This window comes from Pelmatolapia mariae, linkage group LG16_19 (genome assembly GCF_036321145.2).
Source record: "Pelmatolapia mariae isolate MD_Pm_ZW linkage group LG16_19, Pm_UMD_F_2, whole genome shotgun sequence".
NCBI classification, from domain to species: Eukaryota; Metazoa; Chordata; class Actinopteri; order Cichliformes; family Cichlidae; genus Pelmatolapia; species Pelmatolapia mariae.
In genome coordinates this window covers 54,007,481-54,033,856 of record NC_086241.1, presented here as the reverse complement: position 1 = coordinate 54,033,856, position 26,376 = coordinate 54,007,481, and the positions used below count along the sequence as shown (strand labels likewise).

Below are 26,376 nucleotides of genomic sequence, written 5' to 3'. Positions count from 1 at the left end.
GTGTAAATGTGTGAGTGCAATTGCACTTATAAGTTTCGACCGATCAGAAGTCCCCCCACGCAGAGAGTAATGAACTTTGGCCCCTCGCGGGCAGCTATTAAGAGTAAACCATTATGGTTCGGTATTGAGCTGCCCTCCCCTGCCTCACTCTGTATGGTAGACCCCACTGAGTGCACAAAACTGGCACTCCTCTGGCTCATTGAGCTGCCAGCTTGCCCCCCACCAACAGACAGCCCCATAAAGCAGTTCCACATCATCAAATGTGATGATCCCCTTTTCTAAATTTAGACTGAAGTCCTAATAGCTCTGCAGATACTGTCTGAAACAGTAATTTCAGCCTTGAGCTGAGGGAAGTGAGGAGGATAGGTTTTTGCAGTGTCTCATCTGGGAAACATGTAAATTATTCACCTTGTTATTTTGGCCACATATGATTGATTGGATATCAGACATCTTTTCTTTTTTTCAAATGTATTATTAAATAATGATTTTATTTCATTATTAGGCTATGGTATGCGATCATTTCTGTTTGCGTGTTTCCCCCCCAAAAAACTACCACATATGGTGCCTGTTTGGGCTATTTTGTTTAGAATTGGGTCTTAAATGTGCTCACTATTTATTTGATTTACACTGAATCATTACTGTAGGTTAATCAAACCTTTAAATTATCTGAATACTGAAACAAAAAAAATGTCCATCACGCCACTCTTGTATTAATCTATGCGCTGACTGAAGCATGTTTGTGGGAATGTATGTGAATGTTTGCTAATACTTTTCTTATTAGCACTTTAAGTATTTTATTTATTGATTTTATTGAATTTTATTGTTTTATTTATATTTTGATATTGTTAGGGATGATGCACTGATCGGGGACCATTTCTAATTTCATTGTACCTGTGACAATGAAATTAAAGACATTCTGATTCTGATTCTATCCCAGTTGTTGTTATATTTGTCATATGACTTTGTTCTTTGGACACTTTGTTTGCATGTAACACAACTGAAAATGTCATTTTGGTGCGGATGAAAGGCGGTCCTGATGTGAGGACAGGAGTTTTGGAGACATATTACTCTTTTTACCATAGAATTGGTACTTTGTTTTAAAATGTAGTGCCATATGTAAACAAATATGGCAGGTTTTAAAAAGAAAATGTTGTGGAATGGCAAAAGATAGCCAAATAATTTTTCTGCTTGTCTTATTTTTTTCTTCCAGACCATCCCAAAGGCATGTTGCATTAACCTTGAATGTCTTTGCAGCTTAATAGCTTTAGTAATCACCTTTTAGTAATAATCCTGTTCTTTTTTTATTTGAGATATGTACAAAAGGTGCCAGCTGTGAGATCACAAAAGGATATTTGTCTTAAGTTTTTCAGGGGTATCTGCACCTGTTCAGCTTTCACTGCTGATGGGAGTTATCAAGTGACAGCAGTCACTCTAATCAAATGGCCTCTTTTGTTTTACAAGGGCTGTTTCCTCTGCGAGACGGTAAAGACATTTTGTTGATTTGTTAGACAACCCCGAGTCTTTCGAAGTTCACGCACAGGACTATGTGCACGGTGCTAATGTGGTGCTTTTTTTTTGACTGTTCACAGCACTTTGCAAGTAAAGAAAATGTCACTGAAATTAAAGTGATGATGCTTTTTACAAATGAGATGGAAATTTTTTTTATTCATCTTCGAAATGCTGTAAACAGGAAAGAAAATCTAAATCTGATGATTATTGGGTCTGCCCAGTGTTTGTTTGTTTGTTTTTAAAATAACAGCAAGCATCCTAGGTATACTTGTGCAGTTTTAAATCCCTTGTAGAGCTTTTTATTTTATTTTATTTTTTTACTGTTCTCTGGATTTTAGGCTCTCTTTATTTTCTCTCATTATTATACCATCTGTTGTAGAGCTTGTTGTTTATGTATGTGACTATTTTTTTCAAACATTACAGTCATTATCAATCTGTAGAAGCAATTTGTGGCCAGTCAAATGCAGATCTGCAGGCTGTTCCTGCTTCTCTATCGCCTCACCCTTGGCCACACCTTTCCTGTGGATCCTCTCTCCTCTTCTTCACTGTCTGTTTATGCAGTTTAATCACCAAACTAATGTGCAATGACACACATTTTTTACAGCACACCGTCACTGTTGGTGTCAGCAGCCGCAGAAAGCCATACTCAGCCTGGCACTTCTTCCCCCTTCCTGCATGCAGTCACTCTGACAGCCTTAGGAAACCTAGCATTTGCTACAGGTTATGATTAATGGCTTTACTGATTGCTGTTTTTTTTTTTTGCCACGAAGACACCTACACACTCCGCTTCGAGCATATATATTTTTTTAGGTGACTAGAGAAGGCGGTAAACCATGACACCCGACGTCACAGTGTTCTGATGTATTTGTGTGCAGTTTAGTTTGACTTGATGACTTCTGAGTTTAGTTTCGCAACCAACTCGGTTTTCTGTTTCAAGCATGCACACATTTGTTGTAATAATCCTAATGCTCAGCTATTAAAAGTAGATGACGTTATATTAACAGGCTCACCTTCTTTGTTACAAACTACAACTTTGCAGCTCAGTTTTCCCCCTGCTCTCAGTCATTATGATAAAATAAATTCACCAGTCAAGAGTCGTGAGACTGTGGAGAACAGCGTAATGTAGAGCAGCTGTGTGTTTCTCTAATCTCTGTTTTTAATCTGTCTTTTTGTCACCAGACTAAATATAAAGCAGTGGCTATTAAGGCAAGCTAGAGGAGAGATGTAGCACCATTTCCTTGTTTCCTGCTGTATTTGTTCAGCAGATTTTCTCCGAGGCAGTTTCCCTCCTCCTTCCGTGTGTAGTGTTATTTCTGTGGGTTCACTGTCTCAGGGGAGCCTTGCCTATAAACACACACAGGCTCATTAGCTTGTGTGTGTGTGTGGGTGTTTTAATGTTCGGCTGGATGTTTGTTTTTATATGTATCATATGTGCTTATGTGTGCGTTTGTGCGCATGATATCAGAGCATTGGCGAACCCATAGCTTAAATGTTGTGTGAGTTATTATCTACGTGTGTGTGTTTTCGGGCAGCTTCTGCTCATTATTGATAATCAGAGAGCAGAACGTGCTGCTTTCAGGGAGTGAGTTGGCTGAGATATAGACGTGTGTGTACAATCGCACAGCATTTATGTTTGCTGCTGTTTCCCAGCTATAGTTTATGTCGCAGACAGAGATTGTTACCGTTGCTGTATGTAAGGTTTTTTTTTTCGTTGTTCGTCCATCCCTAATTTGGCTGAAAGTGTAGCTCCACTCTCTCGTGGCTTGCAGTTTAACCAAGTGATGGGTAAAAGTGTGTGTATGTGAATGTGTTTTCTGTGTTTCTTTTTTTCTCTCTCTCTCTCACTCTTTTTTTAAACCAGGCACAGGCAGGAGAGAATCCAGAAACCTTGTTATGCCAGTCGTTTATTTAGTGGCCTATCTACTTAAAGACCTGACGCTGGAGCTTTCTACCCAGCCTGCCTCAGGAAAATCCCTGACACACAACATAAATCTCTCCCTCTGGCTGCAAACCGCACCGTCATTTCTGTCTAGAGCCTTTTAGTCCCCCCTCAGCCTGTGGGGGTCAGCGCTTATATCCACATGTCAGGGTTAAGCAACTGTGTAGATAAGTCGCTGTAAAGTAAAATTGAGATATACTGTATTTTTTTTAGTGCTACTTAGAATTTGACAGTTGAGATGCATTAGCATTTACAGAGACCTCTTGGCACAAGTTTTAAATTTAATGAGTACTCTTCCGAGCCTTTCTCAGTACTCTCGTACAATAAAAAGTTGTTAGTCGCTGCAGTTGCATATCATTTCTCCTGTCCTTGTAGAATGTTGAGCAGCCCTCTATTATTGGAGCAACCCGTACGTAAGGGATGGGTGACAAAATCCTTTGGCCTCATTCTGTCCCGAAATGTTCTGTGCCAAAGTTTATATTGTGCTTCAGCTGTCTGGGTTGCTCAGACTAAGTGTATATCTTCCAGCAATAAAATTGTATTGTGCAAAATTGCCTCTCTGTATTGCTGTTGCTGCAGGTCAGCAAAGAGACAAACTGTGAATTTTGTGCTTAAAAGACAAATCTTTGTGCGGTCTTCCGGGGACAAATAACATTGTGCTTTGCTCAATATAGCCACATAACCATTGCAAGAAACACGGCTACGCTGCTAATAGACACACTCGGGTGAAGCTTTCGGAAATGATCGGTGTGTTTGATGTAGCCATTTCCAAAGGCACAATACTGGCTTAATTGGCTTGAATAATGTTGATCCACAGTTATCTAAATCCTCTTTGTTCAGTGTTGCTGCTGTTTACTTGGAAACCATAAAGTCACATGACCCGTGATTACCTTATTCACGGGGACTATCAATGCGCAACAAATGACATATCAGACATAACATTCGGCACTGATTAATAAAGATTAATACACTAATTAATAATGATTAAATTACATTTGTTCCCCAGTGTAAAGAATTTTATATTTCAAAACGTAACCTTATTTTGGTTACTATGTATATAAGACAGCACTCATTAACAGCGCAGGAATAGATTGTGCATGAACATCAAAGGATTTAGCAGTGTAGGCCTACTGTTAAATCAAAGATATGCAAGTAAAAATAAGACAGAAGCACAGGGAAACTTTTTTTTTTCTCCCCTCCACAAACAGGGAGGGGTAGCGAGAGACAGCTGTGAGTTGACGATAAGACCCAGAAATGCATACGTTTTCATGGCTCAGTCACCCCCACCAGTGCGCGCTATACTTCTGCTCTCTGCTTTAAAAGAAACCCCCGTCTTTCATATGCTTGGCCTGCCAAACCCCTAAACTGTTGAAGTGGAGTGTCGTCTTGGATAAAGTCGTCTGTGCCGTGAATAAAGGGCAGGAATGCATTAAATGCCCAAATCCTTTCGCTTGCAACGGGTACCCAGGCTTTGTGATTGCTGAAGTGCACAGCTTTTAAGTGAAAAGGCTTGTTCCTCGCCCGAGTCTTGTTTCACTCGGCACGGCCACATTTAGGTGTATCTTTGATTGCTGTAGTTTTTTGGATGCGGCCGCATTCAGTCTATATTTACCTGAAATCCCAGTCACTCCCCCCTCCTCTGTTTAAAACATGAATTGAGCATTCATGCACGTGCAAGCATGAAGAGGATTTTTTTTTTTTTTTTAACACTACAGGTTTTTGATCTTAAATCATCCTAAACTGGAAGGACTCGCTCTGTCTTTCTGCAGGGTTGAACATTTGATCATTTTGGCTTGAAGATTAATTGGTGTTGGACTCGATCTGCTTCAGGTGCCAGATAATATCAGGCTAATGCCAGGCATCACAAGGCATCTAAAGCAGCTTTCCTTAGGCAAAGCTGATCACACTGATTGCTCAACCATTATATTTCTTTTGCTTTCACTACCGCTCTTGACAGTCTCTCACACATGCAGAGTACTTACTGGGACAGATGTGCTCTGCATGGTCAGAGGACGGTTTGCTGTGAGCTACAGGGTGAGGACAAAGCATTTATGGAACGTGTCTATTTTTGGGCTCTTAATGGACTTGCTCCCATTCTCTTATGGAGCAGGTCTAGTTGAGTGATGTTCACCTGTCTTAAACCTGATTACAGGATCTCCTGCTGGACCTCTCCATTGTTTTTAATTTTACTCTCGCTCTTCTATTTCCTCTCTCTTTGCTCCAATTTTGATCTCCCTTCCTCTGTTTCACTCCCTGTGTTTTTCCTCATGCTGTGGTTGAATTCATTACCTCAGATTCCAAACTTGTCCTACCCCACTTGGCTATTCTTTCTCGTCGTGTGCTTTTTCTCATCGCAAGCTCATGAATTGTTTGCCCTAGTTCAGCATGGGCTGCCCCTGTGTGATCATGTTTTTAAACATCTGGCTGGGTAAATACAAGAAAAGCTTCTCTGTCCCATGTCTATGAGTTTGCAGTGGCCAATTGTGATTGGCTGACAGTGTCACAGACACTTAAATAACTCGATACACATAATGGATTTGCTCTCGATCTTTTGCTTCAGTGTGCACATAATTCCCAAGTCTATCCCCCCCCCCCCCTTTTTTTTTTTTTTTTTTTTTTTTGGTGCTGTGCCCTGACAGGGATAACTGCTTCTGTTTGGGAGTACTAGTCTGACTGCCTGCTAAAGAACCAATTAGAAGCACAGTGACGTTGCCTTTTCTCTTGAAGGCTTGTTGTTTTGTTATATGAAAATGAGATTTTTGTCATGCTGTGATGTAGCTTCACCTAATTCATCTACATTTTCATTAAATGTAGAGGCCTGAGACGATCAAAATCACGAGGCATTATCTTGAGGATCAATTGGCTTTAACAATCACCACATGTATGGTTTTTGTTTTGCTACACGATGTCACCATATTTTATTTTGCCGTTACTTTAGATTCAAATTAAATCTATAAGTAAATAAAACCAAGAGTCATCAAGTGGCTTATATCTTAACGGTAAATTAGGATTAAAAACACCATATGTATAGTCCTTATGGTCTCTACAGATCACTTACAGTCACATCAGGGTTCCCAAGAGGTTTTCTGCCAAACAAAAATGGCCTGTGCGATATCAGAATTTTTTTAAATCTTAGTTTTTTAGGGTTTTATTTATTTCCTCATTACATACATGTTTAATTTATAAAATTCTCCAACATAGCAGGAAATCCACTGACCTCTACATGTACCACATGTTACCCAGGTGTGTTTAAGTGTCAGGGGCAAAAAACACCCCCTGAAATATGTACGTTCTAGTAATATGACCCCTTGAAATGGACACTGAAAATCAGGCATCTTCTTAAATTTCAATAAAACAAAATCAAATGTGATTTCTTTAACTTCTCGCAAACTTTGTCAAAGAGTTTGATGTTACCACATGATGAGGCTGTGAACAAAAAAGTGCATTTAAGCCAAATGGAGACAGCCACACACTGATGGTAGGCTAAAATAATTGGCAGGTAGTGAGCAGATGTTGATTTAAGATTTTTCTTTTTTTCCCGATCAGTTTTTTCTTCCAAGGTCAAGAATGAACATTTCAGTTAATATGCACTCCCCAAACCTCACTGAATATGGGCTCCCATCTTACAGACACTTCCTCTCCCATATTTCTCAGTCCACTGCCTTTTAAAAGCGCTTCACCTGCCATTCCTCACTCCCACACCCTTCCCTTTAGTTACACGTCTCTAACCATTGCTAAGATCACGGCGAAGATGAGGAGAAATTGTCTCTTTTGCTTGACAAAGGGCAGACAGATATGCAGCCTCAGTCTGTGACATTTTCTTTTTTCACCGCAAAATTGAGAAGAAAGGGCAGAAGCTGAGAGAAACAAAAGAAAGAGAACGATAAAGTGAAATGCTTCTTTTAAAAAAAAAAAAAAAACTTAAATTGAGGCAGAAAAGAGCAGCATGAGTCTAGAAGAATTCAGCTGCACTCTGCTTGCTCAGCACTGTGGTTATAATTCTCCGTCTTTGTATCATCAAACCCTCCGCTGTGCCCTCACCCTGCTCTCAAGGTCGATACTTGTTTCTTCTTGACAGATGTCTGAGTAAAAAAACTAAACAGATATATTATGCTTTCTTCCTGTGTCTATGTGGAGCCACCCCCACAGGTAAATAAACGCACAACTCTTTCTGTCAGAGTTGTCTGTGTGAAGAGCTGAGTCAGGTTGGAGATGACACACTGAGCTGGGTGATGTGTGACCATAGTTGCAGGGTTTACTGTGGCATTAGTAGGGTTTTGCATTTAATACCACTTATCAAGAAAAAGTCTCATTCAGCGGCTAACGTCTTTTCTCACTCCACTTGATTGTCTCGTCTTTTTACCCCCATCTCTTTTCTTTTCCAAGAGGGCGACACCCTCCCAACCCCCGTCCAAGATAGTGATCCCCACATGCACGCTTTGTTACAAAATCAGCCTTTTCTGCCGGGGTGGACAGCTAGACAAATGATTTTGTCGGCCGTGCGAGGCAGGGGGTAATTTTTAGGTGAGCGCAGCGCTTCAGAAAAGAGTTGCCGCACAGAAATTAGAGGTTGTCAAATGCCGCACGTCTCCATTGATGGCCCAGCGCGGCCTCCTTATGTTAATGTGACATTTCAGCAAGAGGAAATAGAATTAGAAGAAGGGGGTGGGGAGGCCGCTGGTGGTTGTTGGATTGCATTGTCACATATGAATACCACCTTTTGTTTTCTTTTGTTATCTTGAAGAAAAAAATAGTTCCCGGATGCAGACCTAGTGTAATAAAAAATTTAGATATAGGTGTAACGGTACGTGTATTTTTCTTGAATTACCACATAACAAGAGTGGTTACGATACAGTTACAATAAGGATAATAATACAAAGGATTCTGCTGATACAGTATCGGTACAGTATCTGTCAAATAGAAGCAACAAGCAGGAGATGTTTATTTATTCACTTCAGTTGTGTTGTTATGTTATGTTGCATTCCTCTTAACGGTGTTTTTTGTTTGATTTGTTTTATGCTTGACACTAAACCGAGCTTCTCTTTATTGACTGTTCACAGCATTTGAGTGCCTTTATTGTTGCAGTTGAATTTTTGCCAGTCGAGCACGTGTGAATGCATTTGTAAAGTTTTAAAAACTTAATGGATTTTTTTTGTGGATGATTTCTCTGCTGTAGAGAAAACATACCGAACCGTGACTCCAAATATGAAACTCATATCAAGCACAGTTGATATATACAGAGAAGTGATCTCTTAATTTAAGTTACAGATCTCTTCTTTAGTTGTCATTGACTTGCTTTTACTGGTGTTGAATAACTCTTCTTTTTTTCACTCATTGTCTTGAGAAGGCTTATAGAACTTGGTTTTAATTGCACTTTAGTGGTGATTACTTATTTTTAAGATGAAGGAACGAAATTAAACCTGCTCGTGTTCAGGTTTTTCTGATTCAAGGGTTCTTTAAAACACAATACATGTTGATTTGTCGTCAGCTATGTTGCGTTTCCTGTATGTTGTTTGTTTTGTCCTTCTGTCGTGGTCTACTCCCTGTATAATGTGTCAAACCAAAACTAAGACGTTGCCTGGCTGCTGTTTTGGTTAGGACTGATGTAATGTGTTTTCTGTGCAAGATACCATGAGGATGAATTCATCTTTGGGAAGGGCTGGGAGTATCTGTGGTCCTCACAGTACTGAGGTCATGTGGTTTGGAAAGGAGTTGGGCCGAATCTCCTGGCTGCCTGTTTGTACTCTTCCAATGTCTTCCGCAGGTGCTGTCCACACAGCTGCAGACCAGATGTTTTTTAGCTGTGTGCCGGTCAGTGTCTGTGACCTCACTGGTGACAAATTTTTAGTCTCATTGCCATGTCCGGAGATGACACTCTTTTTCAGTTTAGCAGTAAAAATGCTGTATTTAGGTGTCTTGTAGGACATAAAGGCAATATATGAGGAAATATTTTCTCCACTGTCCAAAAATTAAAACATTTTGTTGGCACTTTTAAACCACAGCACCGGTTGCTGTTCATAATACGAATTTGGATAAAAATGCAGGAAATTTCTTTTCTTCCTGCACCAAGTTTGGAAATGTGTCACAATTATGTGATTCAACAGGAACATTGACGGGTAAACTAAGGATGACTTTATTTTTGACCACTCATTACATTACTGTGAGTGTAGTAAAAGCTTTCCAACAAGTATTAATCTGCTTAAGATGACAGGAAGAGAAAGACTTGCCTGTGAATGTAATTGAGACATCGTCAGGGAAAACTGCTTTGCTGAGATTTGTTGGGACATTTTTGCCCTTTCTAATGCTGCTATTTTGTCTTTTGTTATAATTGCAAATTTTAACAAGCAGCTGATGATGCAAGTTTCACCCCACCTATCCAGTTTTGCATAGGTGCAGGGTTATGCTTCGCCTGTCATGCATGCCTTACTGAGGGCATCTATAGTTGAGTGTCAGGTTCCCCTGCTGCAGTTTAATATAGAGCTCCCTACTGCCAGAAGGTCTCATGGGTGATGGAAAAAGTGCCTAGCAGCCGCCCCCACTCCACCCTGCACACACGATTCCTCGAGGCCTCGCCAGCTCTACCATTTAGTTCATGCTGTTCATACTAGGAGTGGGTGACATAGCCACAAAATGATATCACAGTATTTCAGGAAAACTTGCAATAGTGATATTTATGAAAATATAGAAAACAAAACTACTGAACAATGTTTTATTGCTTGCAGCTTGCAGGCAGCAGCATTTAGAAGTGCAAGTAAATGAAGGGTATTTGTCATTAATGACAAACTGCCTAATTCAAAGTGTGACTCTATTGGAAAAAAGGTGTCAGTGTCTTGGGTTGAGCTTTTTAACATTGCTTAAAGGCCTCCTTTACAACCATGTACCTGCTACAGTAACATCCATTCACTGTTTGCTCTTCTTGTCATATGGAGTGCAACCACTGAGTTCTCTAGCAGTGCTTGGTTGACTCATTTGTTTACTTTGGGGTCACATATCACCATCTGCTAGAATGTGCTCCTCACGTGCCTTCTTAGCCTGGTTGTACTCGATGGCGTGTTTTCCTGTAGGTGCTATGGTGGAGAATGTTGAAGTAGCTTAGTTTTTAGGTGCTAAATCATCATCAGAGGTTTGCTGTCAAACATGTAAGAGCTTGTCTTGTTGTGCACGCTGGGGGAAGGTAAACACTGTCTTACTATGTCGTGATATTGTTATATGACAATTAATTTTTTAACATTTTGTCACATTAAATTGTATACCAGTGTTATTGCAGATCATATGATTATGGCACAAACGTCAAAGTGCGTCGTCTTTGCACTTTTGGATTCACTATGACCGTACTCTGAGGGTAACCTGGAAAGCAGAAATATGCCCTGCAGCAGCCGACACTCGTTTCACTGTCACATACCAGGACTTGCAGACACACGGGTTTGATTGTATGCATCGGGCTACACATGGAGTAAAAATGGGGTGTGCTTGAACATGTGTATGACTGAGTCGGCAGCATGTGCGTGTGGAAGAGAGAGAGGTCCATTAGTTTTATCTGACAGGGGGATCAGATCTAAAGGCGGCGTATACTTAAGCCTTAGTGATTCCCCTGTATCTGGTCTCCTGCTCAGGCTCTTGCACAGGCTGCTCTGTTAGAGAACAACCTCTGAGGGGAAAGAACAGAAAGTCGGTGGCCTTAACCTGTAAATAGTGCAGTGTTTAACTTTTGTCTCCAGCTCATAGACTAACTTGCACACAATCACAGATTCGTTGTTTCTACTCAGAGCAGTTTGTACTAGGAAAAAATGCCATTTTCTGTAGAAAGCAGGAAGTATTAATGCTCACACGTTTTTATACTCGAAGGCTATGTTAATATTACCCAAGTTACACAGTTGTTTATCTGTAAAAGACAAACATTACGCAAGGCAAAGATTTGTATGCTACATTAGGCTTTTCCCCATAAGTCAAAATCAATATGACAGTGATATATCTAGCACCGTTCTTTTTAAGTGTCACTGCTCTGTTTTTATGCAGTTGCTTACCACACTTTACATATTTTTGTCTTTCAGAGATCAACAGAGTGCGTAAAGACATGTACAGCGACACAGTGAATGGCCTTGTGGACAAACACCCACTGGAGCTGCCCGAACCAGTCGGACCCATCGTTCACCTGCAGGAAAAACTGTTTGTGCCTGTCAAAGAGTACCCAGATGTGAGTATCAGGGTTACACGTCTCTCACTTTTGCTGTTGCATCACATTGCCAATAATATCAGAGCATTTGCCTGAATGGTTGCTGGACTAATATTTAGACTGGAGCCAGAGGAAAGTGCATTAAGAGAAATCTTTATCTTATCGAGAAACTAGATTTTACTTTTCATATAAGTTCATGTTAACAGATAAAGACATTCTTTCACACACTGGTCCTTGTGCAGAAATACCTCTACACACACTGTTGGTCCTCTTGCCTTAGGCCATGTGTCTTTGTGATGTGTCATCATGGGAACGACAGCTGCTGATAGTTCTGCAGTCTGTCAGCACTGAGGACATATCTCATGACTGTTGTAAGCACTTGCTCACTGCTCATGCACTCTGCTCTCTGTTCTGTTCTTTTGCCTTTCAGTTTTTTGCTCTTTTTTAAAAAATATTTTAGTTGATAAACATGCAGTCCTTGACTTGTTTTTTTACTTTATTAGCTGCCCGACTTACACTGTGTGCACCAAGTTGTTAATGTACTACTGATACAACTTTATCAGACTGCACACTAATTTGGTCCCGGTCTGTGGAAAACGCAGCATGCTGGGGTGTTTATGAGCCAACTCAGCAGCAGATTAGTGCTGAGAGAGAAAGCGGGGGATTGAAAAGAAGCATCAAGAAAAGTAAACTGCAATTTCATAAATATTCAGTAAAAGGGAATGAAAATCTTTTGGAGTAACCACTTGGTTTTTACTCTGATGGAGAGATGGATACACACAGGTGGGGCAGGGGGGGGAAGCAGCACACGGTGGAGGTACCATGGTGTTTCTAGAGATGAGGAGGATGGTGGCAGCACAGAGCAGAGTGATATGTTTGTCTGTGTGTAAAGCTTTGGGACGTGTGTGTAAGGCGTTTACCACAGTCGGCCACATTCATGTGCTCATGGTAATCTTTGGCGCACACATGAATGATTGTGTCACGTCCTGAGAAGCAGCGTTTCTCTTCATAATCCCAGCAGCTGGCAGCAAGGAAATGAATGGAGGGAGGTGACGAGGATAAGAGACACCGTAGAGCAGGCCAAGGCTCAGTCGGGCATGGATTGCATTTTCCCCCTGACAGAATTGATAAAAGGCACCAGGGACTGGCTAGGATCAGCTTAGCTACATCTCACCCTGAGACCAGGCCCAGCGTCTGCGCTCAGGCTCTTAAGTGACTTCCAGCCAGTTTAAGTGACCCTTAAGTGTTTGCCTTGTTTTGCATTCACGTAATTGTGACATGTGTGGTCATAGCTGATGTGCAGTTGCCTTTAAGAGCATGGTGGTCGTCTTAGTGAGATCATCCACTGTGACATGCTGTTTAGAGATGAAGCCTGCTTTCAGTTACTGCCGAAGTTTCTGTGTTCTTTGTGTGTGGGTTTTGTGCTGCACAGGAATATGATTTTTTTTTTTTTTAAGCGAAGAAGTTCAATAAAAATGTGTGAAGCAGTGGGTGCCACCTGTGACTGTAGAGATGCTAATGAAATAACACACGCACAATCTATTAAAAGTGCAGCATCCTCAGATGACCCTGTGTGTACCCTTCATTCGCTTTGCTACACTGCTTTGAGCAGAGCAGAGCTGTAACTCTTGTATTCTGTTTATAAGCTGTTTGGAAAGCTAATAAATTAATTAGGCTTCCCCCTGGTGGTCAAGATGACTCACTGATGACCTTAGCAGACACAAATTAGTACACCCACTGACATGCACATAAAGAAGTGTGAGCACAGACGAACACTGAAACTCAGTGACACAAAAATAGGACATTTTTCAAATGATTTTTTTTCTGCTTTCATTTGATGAACACATTCAAGCATGGCCATTCAGTCTGTCAGCAGGGAAAGAGGACAATGGCAGACTTACTGTTAAATTTAGATGTGATGACTGCAGTTGGGAGAAATCAGCAGCAAGTCCAGATTATATTATTATTATTATTATTATTTTATTTATTTATTTATTTTAGCTCTCCTGTTTGGAACACAGTTCATGTGCAAAACTTCCTCAACATGATTGCCAAATCATATTTGTGTAGGTGCCAACAGTAATCTTGTGCCAGATATGTAATTTTCTTTTTTTTAAGGCTACCAGTTGAAGTTGAAGAGTAGTCATCCATTTGATTGCGCTGCTGCTGTCGCTGCTGTTTAGGATTTTTAAGTTAGTGAACAGAGAGGAAATGAAATCTGGCATTGACTATTTGAGCAGCAGACAATAGGAGATAAAGTGTTGCTGCGCGTTAAACTGATTTCCCAATAAAACAGTTAAAATGGTTGTCTTAACACGGAGAGACAGCGGTTCTACAGTTTGTGCTTTTAAAGATGATAAAAAGAAGAACCCTTTAGTCTTTTAAGAAAAAGGGGGAGGAAGCACGAGAGGATAGAAAAGAAGCAAAGGGAAAAATGTCCCTTTTATCCCCATCTGCCCACTTCTAAAGGATAGGAAAGTGTAATGAAAGATTATTAGACTGGGGAATTTCACCATCCTTTTTACATTTCTGTCTGATTTCCCAGAGTCCTCCCACTGAAAATCCTTGTATGTGTGGCTTGCTGATACAAGTCTAGGCTCTCCCAAGAAAACGGAGAATGATGTTCCAAGTCTCCTGTTTTGTGTTGTTGGCATCTACTCACCTGCCGTGGAACATTTGTCATCATTCATACCGTTTCCCCATCTGTGGAACTCTTGGCATCTACTTTTTCTCCTCTCAGTTTTCACTTCCATTTAAAAACTCCCTTTATTCATACCATATCCTTAGGCTGAGGTTACGCGCTCTCTTTGGGGCTTTCTCTGTCAGATCACCTATGTTTACCCTGCTCAGGTTTCACCAGCAGATAATTAGATTGTCCTGGTGCCTGGATGCAGTGCGGCATGTCAATTCTACCAAAATAACTTGCCTTGCCAGCACACTCCTACTCTAATTCCCTTAAGTGTGTCCCTCTTCTGGCCTGTGTGCCCCACATCTGTCTGTAAATGTGTTTGTGTATGCGTGCGCCTCCATCACTCAGTCTGCCTGCGCGTCTGTCTCCCCCACCCCCTCGCCATTCTTCAAAGTCAGCCATTTCCCGATGTCGTCAGCGGTGCAGAACACTGCGAAGCGTCACTGTGGTGACTGCATCTTGACTGACAGCTGAGTCGCAGGCTATCTGATAACTTCAACCTTCAATTAAATGCTATCTGTGGCTCCGCTTCTCTTCCAAGCACACGCTCGCATACACATTGATAGGCAGCTGACTGACAGCTCAGCATGTCATTTCCGTTGACCTTGAGGCGTCTGATAGGATGTGTGACATATCTTTTTAAGATGGTGTCTGTCTCCACTTTATTCCCAGTGTATTTGTATGTGCCAACTCTTAAATGCCCAGGTGGGTTGTGGGCAGGTCACCTGGTGTTGAGAAATGCTTAGGACTGAAAACACGCGAGAGGTGGGGGGAGACACCTCTGCTGTGCTGACTCTGTGAAATGAGACCCTCAGTTGCATGTAAGCTGTTGAGCAAGTGGTAAACAGGACCGTCTGAACTCGTCACAAGCTCAGGGGCATCCACAAGACGAAAATGATCACTTGTATAGCCAAAATTGTTTATTTAAAAAAAAAAGAAAAGAAGGGACACCCCAGCTAAGCCTCTGCTGTTGGTCTTTTCTGTTTGTCTAGTGTTCTGGGTGTTGTCATGGCACTTAAGGTTGTTTACCTCAGTAATGAAATCCTTTTAAGCCCCTGTCCCATTTCCGCTCTCTCACCACACCAGCTGTCTCCAAACCAAAGAACCTCACAGGAGCAGATGTTTGAAGTCCATGCGAGTTTCTATTTTTTCTTATTTTTTTAAAGTTTCTAAAAGCAAATTAGTCGATCTGTAAACTGCAAATAACTCGTCTCCTTAATAGAAGCAAATATTTTCTCTCCTTATATTTGGAGAAAGCACTGGGGGGATCACCAGCCTTTCATTGTTCCAAAAAATTTAAGCTTCAAATGAGGTTTTTAACTGTAAATCTTTTTGCAAAAAAAAAACCAAACAAACAAAAAAAAAAACTAGAAAGATACTATATTTTCTATACATTAATGAGTTGATTTTAAAAAAAAAAAAAAGGGAGAGAGAGGGAGAAAAAGTCCATTAACTATTCGAGTTCTGCGTGTGTTTGTGTGTGTGTTCTGTTGGATCATGGTGCTTCACTGCAAGGCACCCAGATTTGCGAACAGCAAAGAAAGAGGCTCTAGTGGTTTGAGCAGACAGAATGTCCTGGCCCTCTCTCTTTCACTGCGGAAAAATTGCCCGGCCAAACCAGCCAGGTCCCTGCACAGGGAAAGTCATTAAGCTTGCTCCCATGAGGGTGTCATCACTTATCATGCCAGCTCCTGATATCCTTCTGACCCCCTTAAGTCATTACGAGTCCTGGAAATGTACCGCCCCGCACCTCACCTCGGCACACTGGTAGAGCGGCAGAGAGGAGGATTTTGATAACTACAGCTAGCCAGCCATGCATGATGCTGATAATTTGATGAACGGATGGTTTTCCAGTTAGCCGTTTGATAAGAAGGTAATTACAATAATAATTTAAGCAGCGAGAACTCTATTTGTTGTTGTCAGTTAAAATGACGAAGAGCAAAAGTATAAGCTATTAGATGTGCTTCCGTTACTGCACTAATGCTTGTGTAGCAGCAGCTTGTGCTTGCATACTTTGGGTGGATGGTGCCACGTGCTGCTTTGGCCCGTCCGTCTGTGCATCATTAAGCTGACAGATACGGAGGGTGAAAAGTAAGAATCAAGGACAAAATGAAGCAGGTCGACCACACCGGAATCTCGAAGACTGCACTGGGGATGTCGTGTCAGCTTGTATCAATAGTGCTACACTATCTGCATACATATACTAGATCACACTGATACAGGATTTTTGAGCAAAGACTAATATCCATGCCTTTGACTTAAAAAAACAAAAAAACAGAGACAGCTGGCAAGACCTGTCCTGTTTGGACTCTGGCTCAGGTAATAGAGCGTTTCGTCTAACAATCGTAAGGTCAGTGGTTTGATCCCAGAGTGTCCAAGTCACCCCTGATGGGTCCATCAGTTTGCATGTGTGCGATAACTGGAAAGCACTTGAAGGCACTGAAAAAAGCACTGTATCAATGTGTGGGAGAAAATCACTTTTAATGCTTGAAGAGTGCTGTTTAAGTACCGGTATTTTACGGATGAACAAAAATCTTGGATGTAAATATCGACTATACTAATTTGATATTTGTGTCAGTACCAACATTATTTGTTTTATTAATTTTTTTTTGAAAGAGAATCTCCTGAAGGAATCAACAATTTATTGGAAATGGCTCATAATGAGAGACACTGCTGGGAGATCTAATACGCCAGGATAAATGCTGGATATCAACATCAACATTACCGAAAACTTAACAGGAAGTTGTTGCATCACAGGGTGTTGCTAGAAGCAGATCAGGCTATGAATGTGTATGACTAGCTGTTATCAGTTACATGGTTGGCTGTCATATTATGAATCAGTACAAGTGAGTAAAGAAGCTGATGGCTAATCAGCTGATGCAAGTGTGATTTCACAGCTTTACCTGAATTTGCATAATTCTGTTAAACTGAATGGATATTGATGAGATGTGACTAACCGGCATCAAGTTTTCCTGAGAAAGCTAGCATCACACGAATAACAGTAATCCACATCTTTCTCAGTCTTCTATTGATTCATTGTGATTATGAAACGTTTAACCATAGGGGTGAGGCTGAATGTAACTGAGCATGTTTCTACTTGTTTATTTTTTATCCCAGCTACTTGTTTATCTAAAGGGTTACAAACTTTGCTCCCTGCTTTCTTTACTCACATCTTCCAAACTTTGAGCCAACATCAATCTTTATGCTTTCCATCTCTCCGTCCTCACTCGTCTGTATTTCCACCCTGCCTGCAACCCCGAAATAAACCCAAACAGAATTATCAAAGGAGCTATGGATTAGGCACTAAATGCTGGGTGTGCTGAATAGAGAGCTTTGAAGTCTGTAGGGCTTTGAGGCGTAAATGTCACCACTGGAATCTAAGTCTAATTTTCACTCCTTCATCAGCCTATGGCCTTGTGTCCCCTGTCCCTCCTGAACATCAGGTATGCAGGTTTCAGTAGTTTATACACCTGTCTGCTCCATTTCATATTCCTTCTATACTGTTTTTTGGCAGGGGTAGGGATCAGGCAGTAGTGTGAAGGTAAATATGATGGATTAATTCAGTGATGCAACACTAGAGCCCAAAGATAAATGAGTGACTAAAAGCAGGGAGGTTGTCTGTGATTAAATGAAAGACCTGTCCACTACAGGGGTGGGGGTCACAGATAAGCAAAGGAAACGCCAAGGTCCTGTTTACTTGGACAAAGAGGAAAAGGAAGCCCACAGAGTTTCCAGAAGCTATGAATGGATACAGAAGGGAGGATATGGAAACAAAAGGGATGTATTTTACCAACTAAGCAGGCTGGTAAACTCTGTAAAGCCTCCATAAACTGTTACTTTGGAGAAATGAGACAAAATGTATCTTGGGTTGGAGGAAATGGGACTTTTGCAATAAATGGTGGGTATCATTGTTTCGCAATAATGCTTTCAGACTTTGAGGGAGGTTGAGAGTAAAGTAAGTGAAAAGATGGGGAGAGATGATGGTGCCTGGTGTAACCAGGTTCCTCCTTTCCATGATGCATTGCACTGAATGAACTATTCCTCATTTCCATAAGCCCAGCAAGGCTGGTTAATAAGTGATTGGTATTCTGCTCCTGGCCTGGCCCGGCTCTTCGATAAGCCTTCCACGCACACAGTCAGAACCCTCAGCATGATCTCATTTCCTGTCTCCCCACCACCACAAACAAACGCCGTCAAAGGCACAATTGTTCTGCTTCTTTGAGCATTGTTGGTGGAACTGCTGTTGTTTCTCAGTAGTTCACACAAAACCAGAATGCCCGTGCACACAAACCCGTGCAGCTCTGTATGCCGAGAGTGTCTGCAAGAGTTCACCCCATACATTGTGTCTCACACACGCTCACAAACACACGGTGACAGAGACGTAGATGCACACAGCATAACCCGCCTGTGGAGTAGCGATAACTGGGACTAAACAAAGGCCCTTTAATGTCAGTGTAAGCCTTTGTCCTGGAGGGGGCTTTGTGAGTATGAATGTGTGCGCATCTGTATGTCTTTGTGTTTACACATGAACTATGTGTGAATACTGTATATGTCTGTGTTTTTGTTATTTGTTTTTTGGGGGGTGTGAAACTTTGAGAAAACTCAGATAACGTGACACTGAACTCAAGAACTTGTCCTCTAAAGGTTCCATTGCAATTTTCTACTATTGTAAATAATCTAGCCCAACCCCCCTCCTTTTTCTTTTTAGTGAGGAAAATCATAGATCTGTTGACGATAATCAATAATAAAGCTCTGGAAGTCCAGACAAGAAAAATGATGGCTCCCAGATGTTTTTTAAGCCCTCAGTCTGCAGAAGCACAGAGTTGATTTAACAGCAGGAAGACAGAAAATGAAAACTAGCTTGATAGTTTAGCAGGCCCGGGTGAAGACTGGATAGTGCATTTGGCAGTCAGGGCACGGTATCCGTCCTTCTCCTCTGTCTGGCTGTACTGAGTGTAGTTCCTGGCAGAGTCGGTGGCCCTGTACCCTTCTGATAACTCACCCGCTTGGCTGTTCATTGTCTCTACATTCCAGTGGCTGAAAATGGAGGTCGCTTTTTTGTAAAAGCATATCAACATCCATGAAAAGAGTGTCAAACCCTCACTGCAGACCAGGGAGCAAAGCGAGCCATCCACTACAATTAAAATGCTGAGCTTTATTCTATTACTGAGTAGATGTGGCTTCACTCTTTACAGCAGTGTTACATTTCAAATTGCAAAGTTTAACTATGATGAGTGGCTGCTTTGTTGAAATGATCGCGTAGTCACGTCACAGCAAAAAACTGAGGTGTACTGCCAGCTTAACAAATATATATATTTTTGAAACTCATAGGAAGAAATGTGAAGTGTGCAAGCAATATATGGACATGTGAGACAAAGCCAGACGAGGCACGTGGCGTTTAAATAGCTGTGCAGAGTGCTCGCTGGGTTTTCTGCTTTTCCACCAGTCTTACTCAGCTGTACACAGGAACCCCTGCAACACAATAGAGACAGCACCACCGCAAGAGGGCCTGGGGCCATAACAATCCGCACACTTCTTTTATCTGCAAGGACCCGTCAGATGGAGTTGAGTAGTTAGCTTGTCTACCTGCAGAGTGTGGAAAAATGCGAGAATGCGCCAGTGCTGGCCTTTCTTACTCATTTCCCAAGTAGTGGTAAAACAAGATGTGGCATCATCTCTAACTTTTTCCTTTCTTTATTTCTTCCTGCTTTCCTCCTTCGTGTCACTGCTCTCTGACAAACACAGCATAATCATGTTCACATTGTACACCTCTGCCGTAAAAAGGTGAGTGGTTCGACTAGTTGCCACCTCAGAGCTTTAATCAGATATTCTCCTACCCCCTTCTATAATCCGATGATTCAAGCTTGCTGTGTAATTCATCTACTGTATGTATTTAATATATTCACGGTGAATAAATCTGTCAGGTTTGGGACTGATGGGTTATATTGTAGGTTTTAAGGCCAGTGGGAGCTGTCACATGTCATATTTGCACAGAAATCTACATGTACATTTAGATTGTTTTCTTTCTCTTTAACTTTGTATTTGCTAATTTGATAGCAAGCATTTTTCAAATATGTCACCACTGTTGTTAGCAGAGTGTAACACACATCACTGTAGCTTGAGTTTAGTGGGTTAGAAACTGTGTGTTTGTGTGGTATGTGTAGGAGTACCACAGTACTCGGGGTTCACCCTCGTCTGCAGCGGGAGCTGTGATGCAGACAGACAGCTCTCTCTTCTGTGCTCCTCGAGGCTGTGCATGCATGTGTGTGTGTTTACGTACAAGTCAGAAGCAGGCCACCATACCTCGTTGGTGGCTGACCTCCGAGGACAGGTGTCCTTACATCCTTCAGCTGGCACACGCACACACACAAATGTAGCCCCTGTGCCAGTTCCCTGCATTCGAGTTAACCAAACAGACAGTTGCCTTGTGACAGAGAAAAGCACGTTTGCAGCCTGTGTAGCAGCGCGCCATGATCGTCTGTGGGAGACTCCAGCCACAGGGTGTGTCTTTCCTGTTAGAGACAGGCCAGGGATGCAGGCAAAACCCACCGACAGGGACAAGAAAAACAAAAGGCCCGGAGTTTTCGATTGTCCTCAGTAGCATTTATGTTGTTTAGGGGAAATACTGGCAACATCACATTAAATTTGTAATCCCTCTGTAATTAAATGTGACTCCTCTGATAGCCTTTTGGATTTTGCAGAGGCACTGGTGCGGTGGCGTGCGTAAGCAGATGTGACTTCGTTTTAAGAATTTAATGCTGTGGTGTCACAGCTCATTGCGACAGCCCAAGAGACGAATAGTTGTGCTTCTGATTGTCAAGGAAAGCTTTCCGCTATGGCAGTGAGCATTTTCAGGTAGAAAAAGAAAGGGGGGAGGGGGCATCTCTTACCCGTCATGCTCTCTACCAGCCGTTGCATACGTTATTGAAATCTGGGTGGTTTGTTTACCTTTTTATACATCACTGTGCTCCTCCTTACCCTCTGTTTTTGTTCTGGCTGAAAATTGATTTGGATTATTCCAACATGTTTTCTCTTTATCCTGTTGGAAACCAGTTTCATGTCAAGAGGATTATGTTGGCAAATTTGTTTCCTTGTGGTACAAAGCTCCACAGCCACTCACCAGTGGAAGGGGGGCCATGATAAGAAAATTGTGTCAAAAACACACTGCCATACTTCACAACCCCTAGCACACTTTCCACCTCAATTTCCCTTGTTCCTTTTCCACCATGCCCACCCAGACTACACCCTCTGTAGTTAATATTCTATTTTTTGTTTGAGATCATTTTGACATCTATTGGGACAAGCCAACCTCACTGTCGTCTGTGATTGTGCTCTCATTGTGGTGAAGGGACAAAAAATACAACCAGTGCAGCTATTTTAGCACAGTTTCCAGTCAAATAGGTGGGGAAAAAACTACAAAGAGGAACTGTGTCTGCTGGTTACCAACTTTTCCTTTCCTACATTTAGCAGACAGCAGATTGTTTGTGTCAGACAAGGGGAAAAAATCTATTTTGGGTTAAGCATGGCCTGGTAGATCACAGAAAACACATGATGGACGGCACCTGCATGCGTACTCGCTTAAGTGAAGTGGACATTACACTGCATAGGGAACTGGCAGGGTGGGGTCAGTTTAATATCCTGTCAGACTGATATGGAGTTTTGTGTTCTCAGGCACAAATCCTCCAGTGTTGTTGTCGAGAAAAGTTCAGGGCTGTAGTTCAGGTGTGAAAATGGCTCCTGAAAGGCTGAAAGAGTGTAGTTTTGGCTGTGCGTGTAGTCTTTGTAGCAGAGGCGTGATATCCAACAAAGCTGAGGTCATGCTTTTTGAAAGCTCATGGAAACTGCTTATTTCTTATGAAGGGTTTCTCTGAGGTAAAGAAAATGTAAATTTTTCTGTCTTTTATGTGTCTGTATATAGACTCACAAGGTTTTCTCTCTCTCTATCTGCAGTATAACTTTGTGGGGAGAATCCTTGGCCCGCGGGGACTCACAGCCAAACAGTTGGAAGCAGAAACGGGATGCAAAATCATGGTGCGAGGAAAGAGCTCCATGAGAGACAAAAAGAAGGTAAGATCATCAGTGGCAGTGTGCCTGGTATATACAAGAGGAAAACTCATATTTTTTAATTTTCACACAATATTGCGAAAGTTTCTGGGCCAGTGGTCACACAAAAAGCTTCCCTCTGGTCTTGAAGAAACATGAAGCAGACACGCGCTTAGCTAATGCCCAGTGGCTGCATCCTGACATCTGATAGTGCTGTTTGCAAAACGCTGCGCAGTGGAAAGTATTGAAGCCAGTAGTAAACCAGTCGGCCAAGGCCAGGAGCAGCCACTATTTCTGGATATACCGAGCTGACTTTGGAGACATATAAGGTCTCTACATATCCACAAAGGAATGAAGTTATGCAAAACAATACCACCTTTTGTGTTATTTTATTTACAAATTGTGCATTTTAGGTAAATAAAATGAAATGATGTGAAACATTTTGAGCCCACAGTCATAAAAGGCCTGGAGTATTGATGTTGTCTCTCTGTGCGAGTGACATGGACACGATTACTCCAACGAGACGACGTAGGATTTTCAAATTGATATACCATAGGTGTGTGTCCTAAAAATCTCAGACGCGGTCAAAGTCAGACGCCAAGTTTGCTGAAATTCCTATCATAACACAATCCCAAAGTATGGCTGACAACAAGACAACAGCAACAAAAATGCACCCTGAAGGAAGATTTCAAGTCTGTCAGATCAGGTTTAGTGATGCACTTAAAATAAGAATACTTTATTAATCCCTGAGGAAATTGTGTGGAAGTTAATATAAGGACAATTTGACAGTTTTAAGATGTGTTGTTTCAATTAACTGTGCAAATTTTGCCCATCTGCCTCAAAGCCTCCTATAAAGGCTGCTTTTGACTGTATTTAATTAACTCATTATTTATATCTCATTTTTAAATTTTCCTTTTCTTTGTGTTCCCAATTGCTCATCATCATATCGGTGACTCTTTAGGTACACCTTACTAGTACCAGATCAAGCCTGCTTTTGCTTCAGTAACAAGGCACTTTTACCCGGAGAACTGCCTCTCACTTTGTATTTTGTCTTTTTCTGACCAATTTCTGTAAACACTAGAGATTGCTATGTGGGGAAATCCCACAGATCAACAGTAGATCAACAGTTTCTGAAACACTCACACCAGCCTGTCTTGACAACAACAAACATTCCAGTTTCAAAGTCACTTAAATCCTCTTTCTTCCCCATTCTGGTGCTCAGTTTGAACTTCACCATGTTGTCTTGACCCAACTAAATATTTTGAGCTGCTGCCATGTGATTGGCTGGTTAGATATTTGGCTTAACAAGCAGTTATACAGGTGTACTTAAAAAAGTGACTAGTGCATTGACACAGTGTGATGAAAGCAGCTGTAATTTAACAGTTACAGAAATGTCTTTTGCCCATGTCCAAATACTTACCTATCTCCTACATAAAAACAAAAAAGTCCAACAGTTATAAAAAAGTCCAATAGATCATACAGATTCCAGCTGAGTCATATGTTAGAGGATCCAGTTTGCTGCAGGCCCAGTGTTTTTGCTCCACTTTCTTTTTTTTCTCTTTTTTTATGGCTTCCTTCATTCGTATTTTAATTTCTATCTTTCCTTCTCATTTCCATTTGAGTAAGTTCATTATCACAGAACAAGATGGAGATGCTCAGCTGCGGCATCTTCTTTGGAATTAGATCCCGAAGTTGTTTAATGGGACCGAGCATGCTCACACATGTACCAGCCCACACATCCTTTTGTTTTAGCTCATTACGTGAATCCATGATTGCCTCCCTTATTTCTTACAGTGTTAAAAGTTAATGACGTGTGCCAGTTTGTTTTGTGTGTGTGTGATGCTGTGATGGGACCTGTCAAGGCAAATATTACACACATAAGCAAGCAGGATCATTTCTCCACTTGATATTTAGAAATTAAATGATCTCATGTTCAAAATGCTTCACAAATGGTCCTGAATACTGTGTATACATAGAAAATCTAAGTAAATGAGGAAAAGGTTTTGTTTCCTCCCCCAAATCCATTATAGTTAATTTTTTTTATTTCATTTCTCTCTTTTTTCCCTAGTATTGTGCTTTGATTTTAACATACACCCATGTAGGGGTACAAAAAAATCATTATTTAAGACTTATCGAGATTAAAAACATTATACATTTATGGAATTTAAAAATGTTTAACTGTGGATTTCCTTGAACTTTAAATTTAATTAAACTGAAGAACAAATAAGTGAATGGAAAAGAAATTAGGTGGTAGGGTTACAGGATTGTTTTGATGGAAGTTGAGCTCACTAGTCTCCACTTCAGGAGTTTGCTGGTATAGTCTCACCTTTGTTGAGGAAAAGGCATTTGGTGGACTCATAAAAAGAGACAAAACCAGAACACCATTACAAAATTGATTGCAGCACAATAATTCCCTATCTCGATTGTCTTTTTTTTTTTTAAACAAAATTATAACTGAAGATTTAATTACATTAATCACTCAACACTCCACTAATGTCGCTTTTTTCCCCCATTAATGTTGTGTTACACTGCATAATGAGGAAAATGCCTAATAATGTGACTGTTTTTGGATCCATAAATCATAATAGATACTATGAGATTTGTTTACAGGACCCCAAAAGCTTTGAAGCGTCTCATGGCTGTGGCTCAGCTGCAAATAAAGCTGCGTGAGGAGCTCCCAGTCACTGCATTCTCAACCTCAGTATTTTCAGCTTGATGCCCCGTGGCAGAAGAGGATGCCACGGCAGCAGCTTAGCCAGTGTGTTTATTCAGGATCCATTAGCAGCAGCATTTTTATGCTCTCAATAATTCAGCTGGTTACTCCCTCTTGGGTCGCACTGCCTGACAGGGAGTCAGTTCACTGGAGCTACGGAATGGGAAAGAGAAGTAAAGAACAATAGTGAGAGAAGAAAAGCAGAAAATAAAATAAGAGGGAAAGAAGCAGGTGAAGCGAAAAATAGCGTAGACAGATGGATGACGAGTGATGGAGATTTTTGTAATCCTGAACATCTAATCACACCAGATTATAATTATTTGTTGTATATTTATGTAACAACACATATCATGTTTTGTTTTAGGCTGTCTGACATAAATTTACTTTGCGTTGCAGTCTTCTTTTGTTTGCTGTAGTATTTTGTGTGCAAATTAAAAACTGTAGTCATTTAATTGTTTCCAAGCACAGTATTTAAGCATAGTTAACAAATGTCTTTTGTCTAATGGTGCAGTATTGGGTTATTTAGACTAGAATATCTAAAGTAGAAATTGAAACATGTTGGACAAGATAAAGTGATTTTCATGAATTTTCCCTAGAACAGCTGAATTTCTTGCCCCTGAGTAATAATCGAGTGCAAACCGTTCTTTCTTAAATGTTAATTTTTTTTTTTTTACAGAAGAAAAAAAAAAAAAACTAGAGAAAAATCTGTTTTGTGCCTCTGACCGAGTCACCATCGACATTTCCTCAGGACTGAGGCAATATATTTCTGTAATGACACACTCTTTGTCAAATGAGTTGCAGCACGGCCTGTGATGTAACGATTGCACGCCTGCACACCGTAGTGTTGACGCTAAAATAATGTTGGGCAGCCATAATGGACAGAGCCCAGCAGAAGTATATTTATCATTTATGGTTAGGCAAATACAGAATATGAAAATAGTGAAATTACTACAAATGTCTGTGTGTATGTGCAGGCATCTGAAATCCAGCTTAGGGTGAGACAGGGGAGTCTAACACATGAAAATAACTTGTGAGGTCTCTATAAGAGTGACTGGTATACGTAGATTTTTGCAACATCTCTGAATAGAGAAGTATGGTTGGAAAGATGAAAGATTTTCTGACACATTTGAGTAATTATTTTTCTGACAGCTAAAAAGGACTCTCTTTGCAGCCATATTCCAATCAGATTTTCACCTGACGTGGCAGCTTTGGTCTCTGTTTTCCAGTCCCGCAGTCGCGCTTAATGCAAAACAGCAGCAAGAACAACTGCAATTAAATTACAGGTACGCTGTATCGACCGCTGCACAGGC

General features: G+C 41.1%; 1 protein-coding gene across 6 annotated transcripts in view; it reads left to right on the top strand.

The window, feature by feature from the left end:
- Positions 1-26,376, top strand: part of qkia (QKI, KH domain containing, RNA binding a) — a 75,756-nt gene that overhangs the window by 18,089 nt on the left and 31,291 nt on the right. For all 6 annotated transcript variants that reach the window (XM_063500171.1, XM_063500168.1, XM_063500169.1 and 3 more), the window contains exons 2-3: positions 11,500-11,642; positions 22,261-22,377. In XM_063500171.1, the coding sequence (XP_063356241.1) occupies positions 11,500-11,642; positions 22,261-22,377 (260 nt within the window). The remainder of the gene's footprint in view (positions 1-11,499; positions 11,643-22,260; positions 22,378-26,376) is intronic.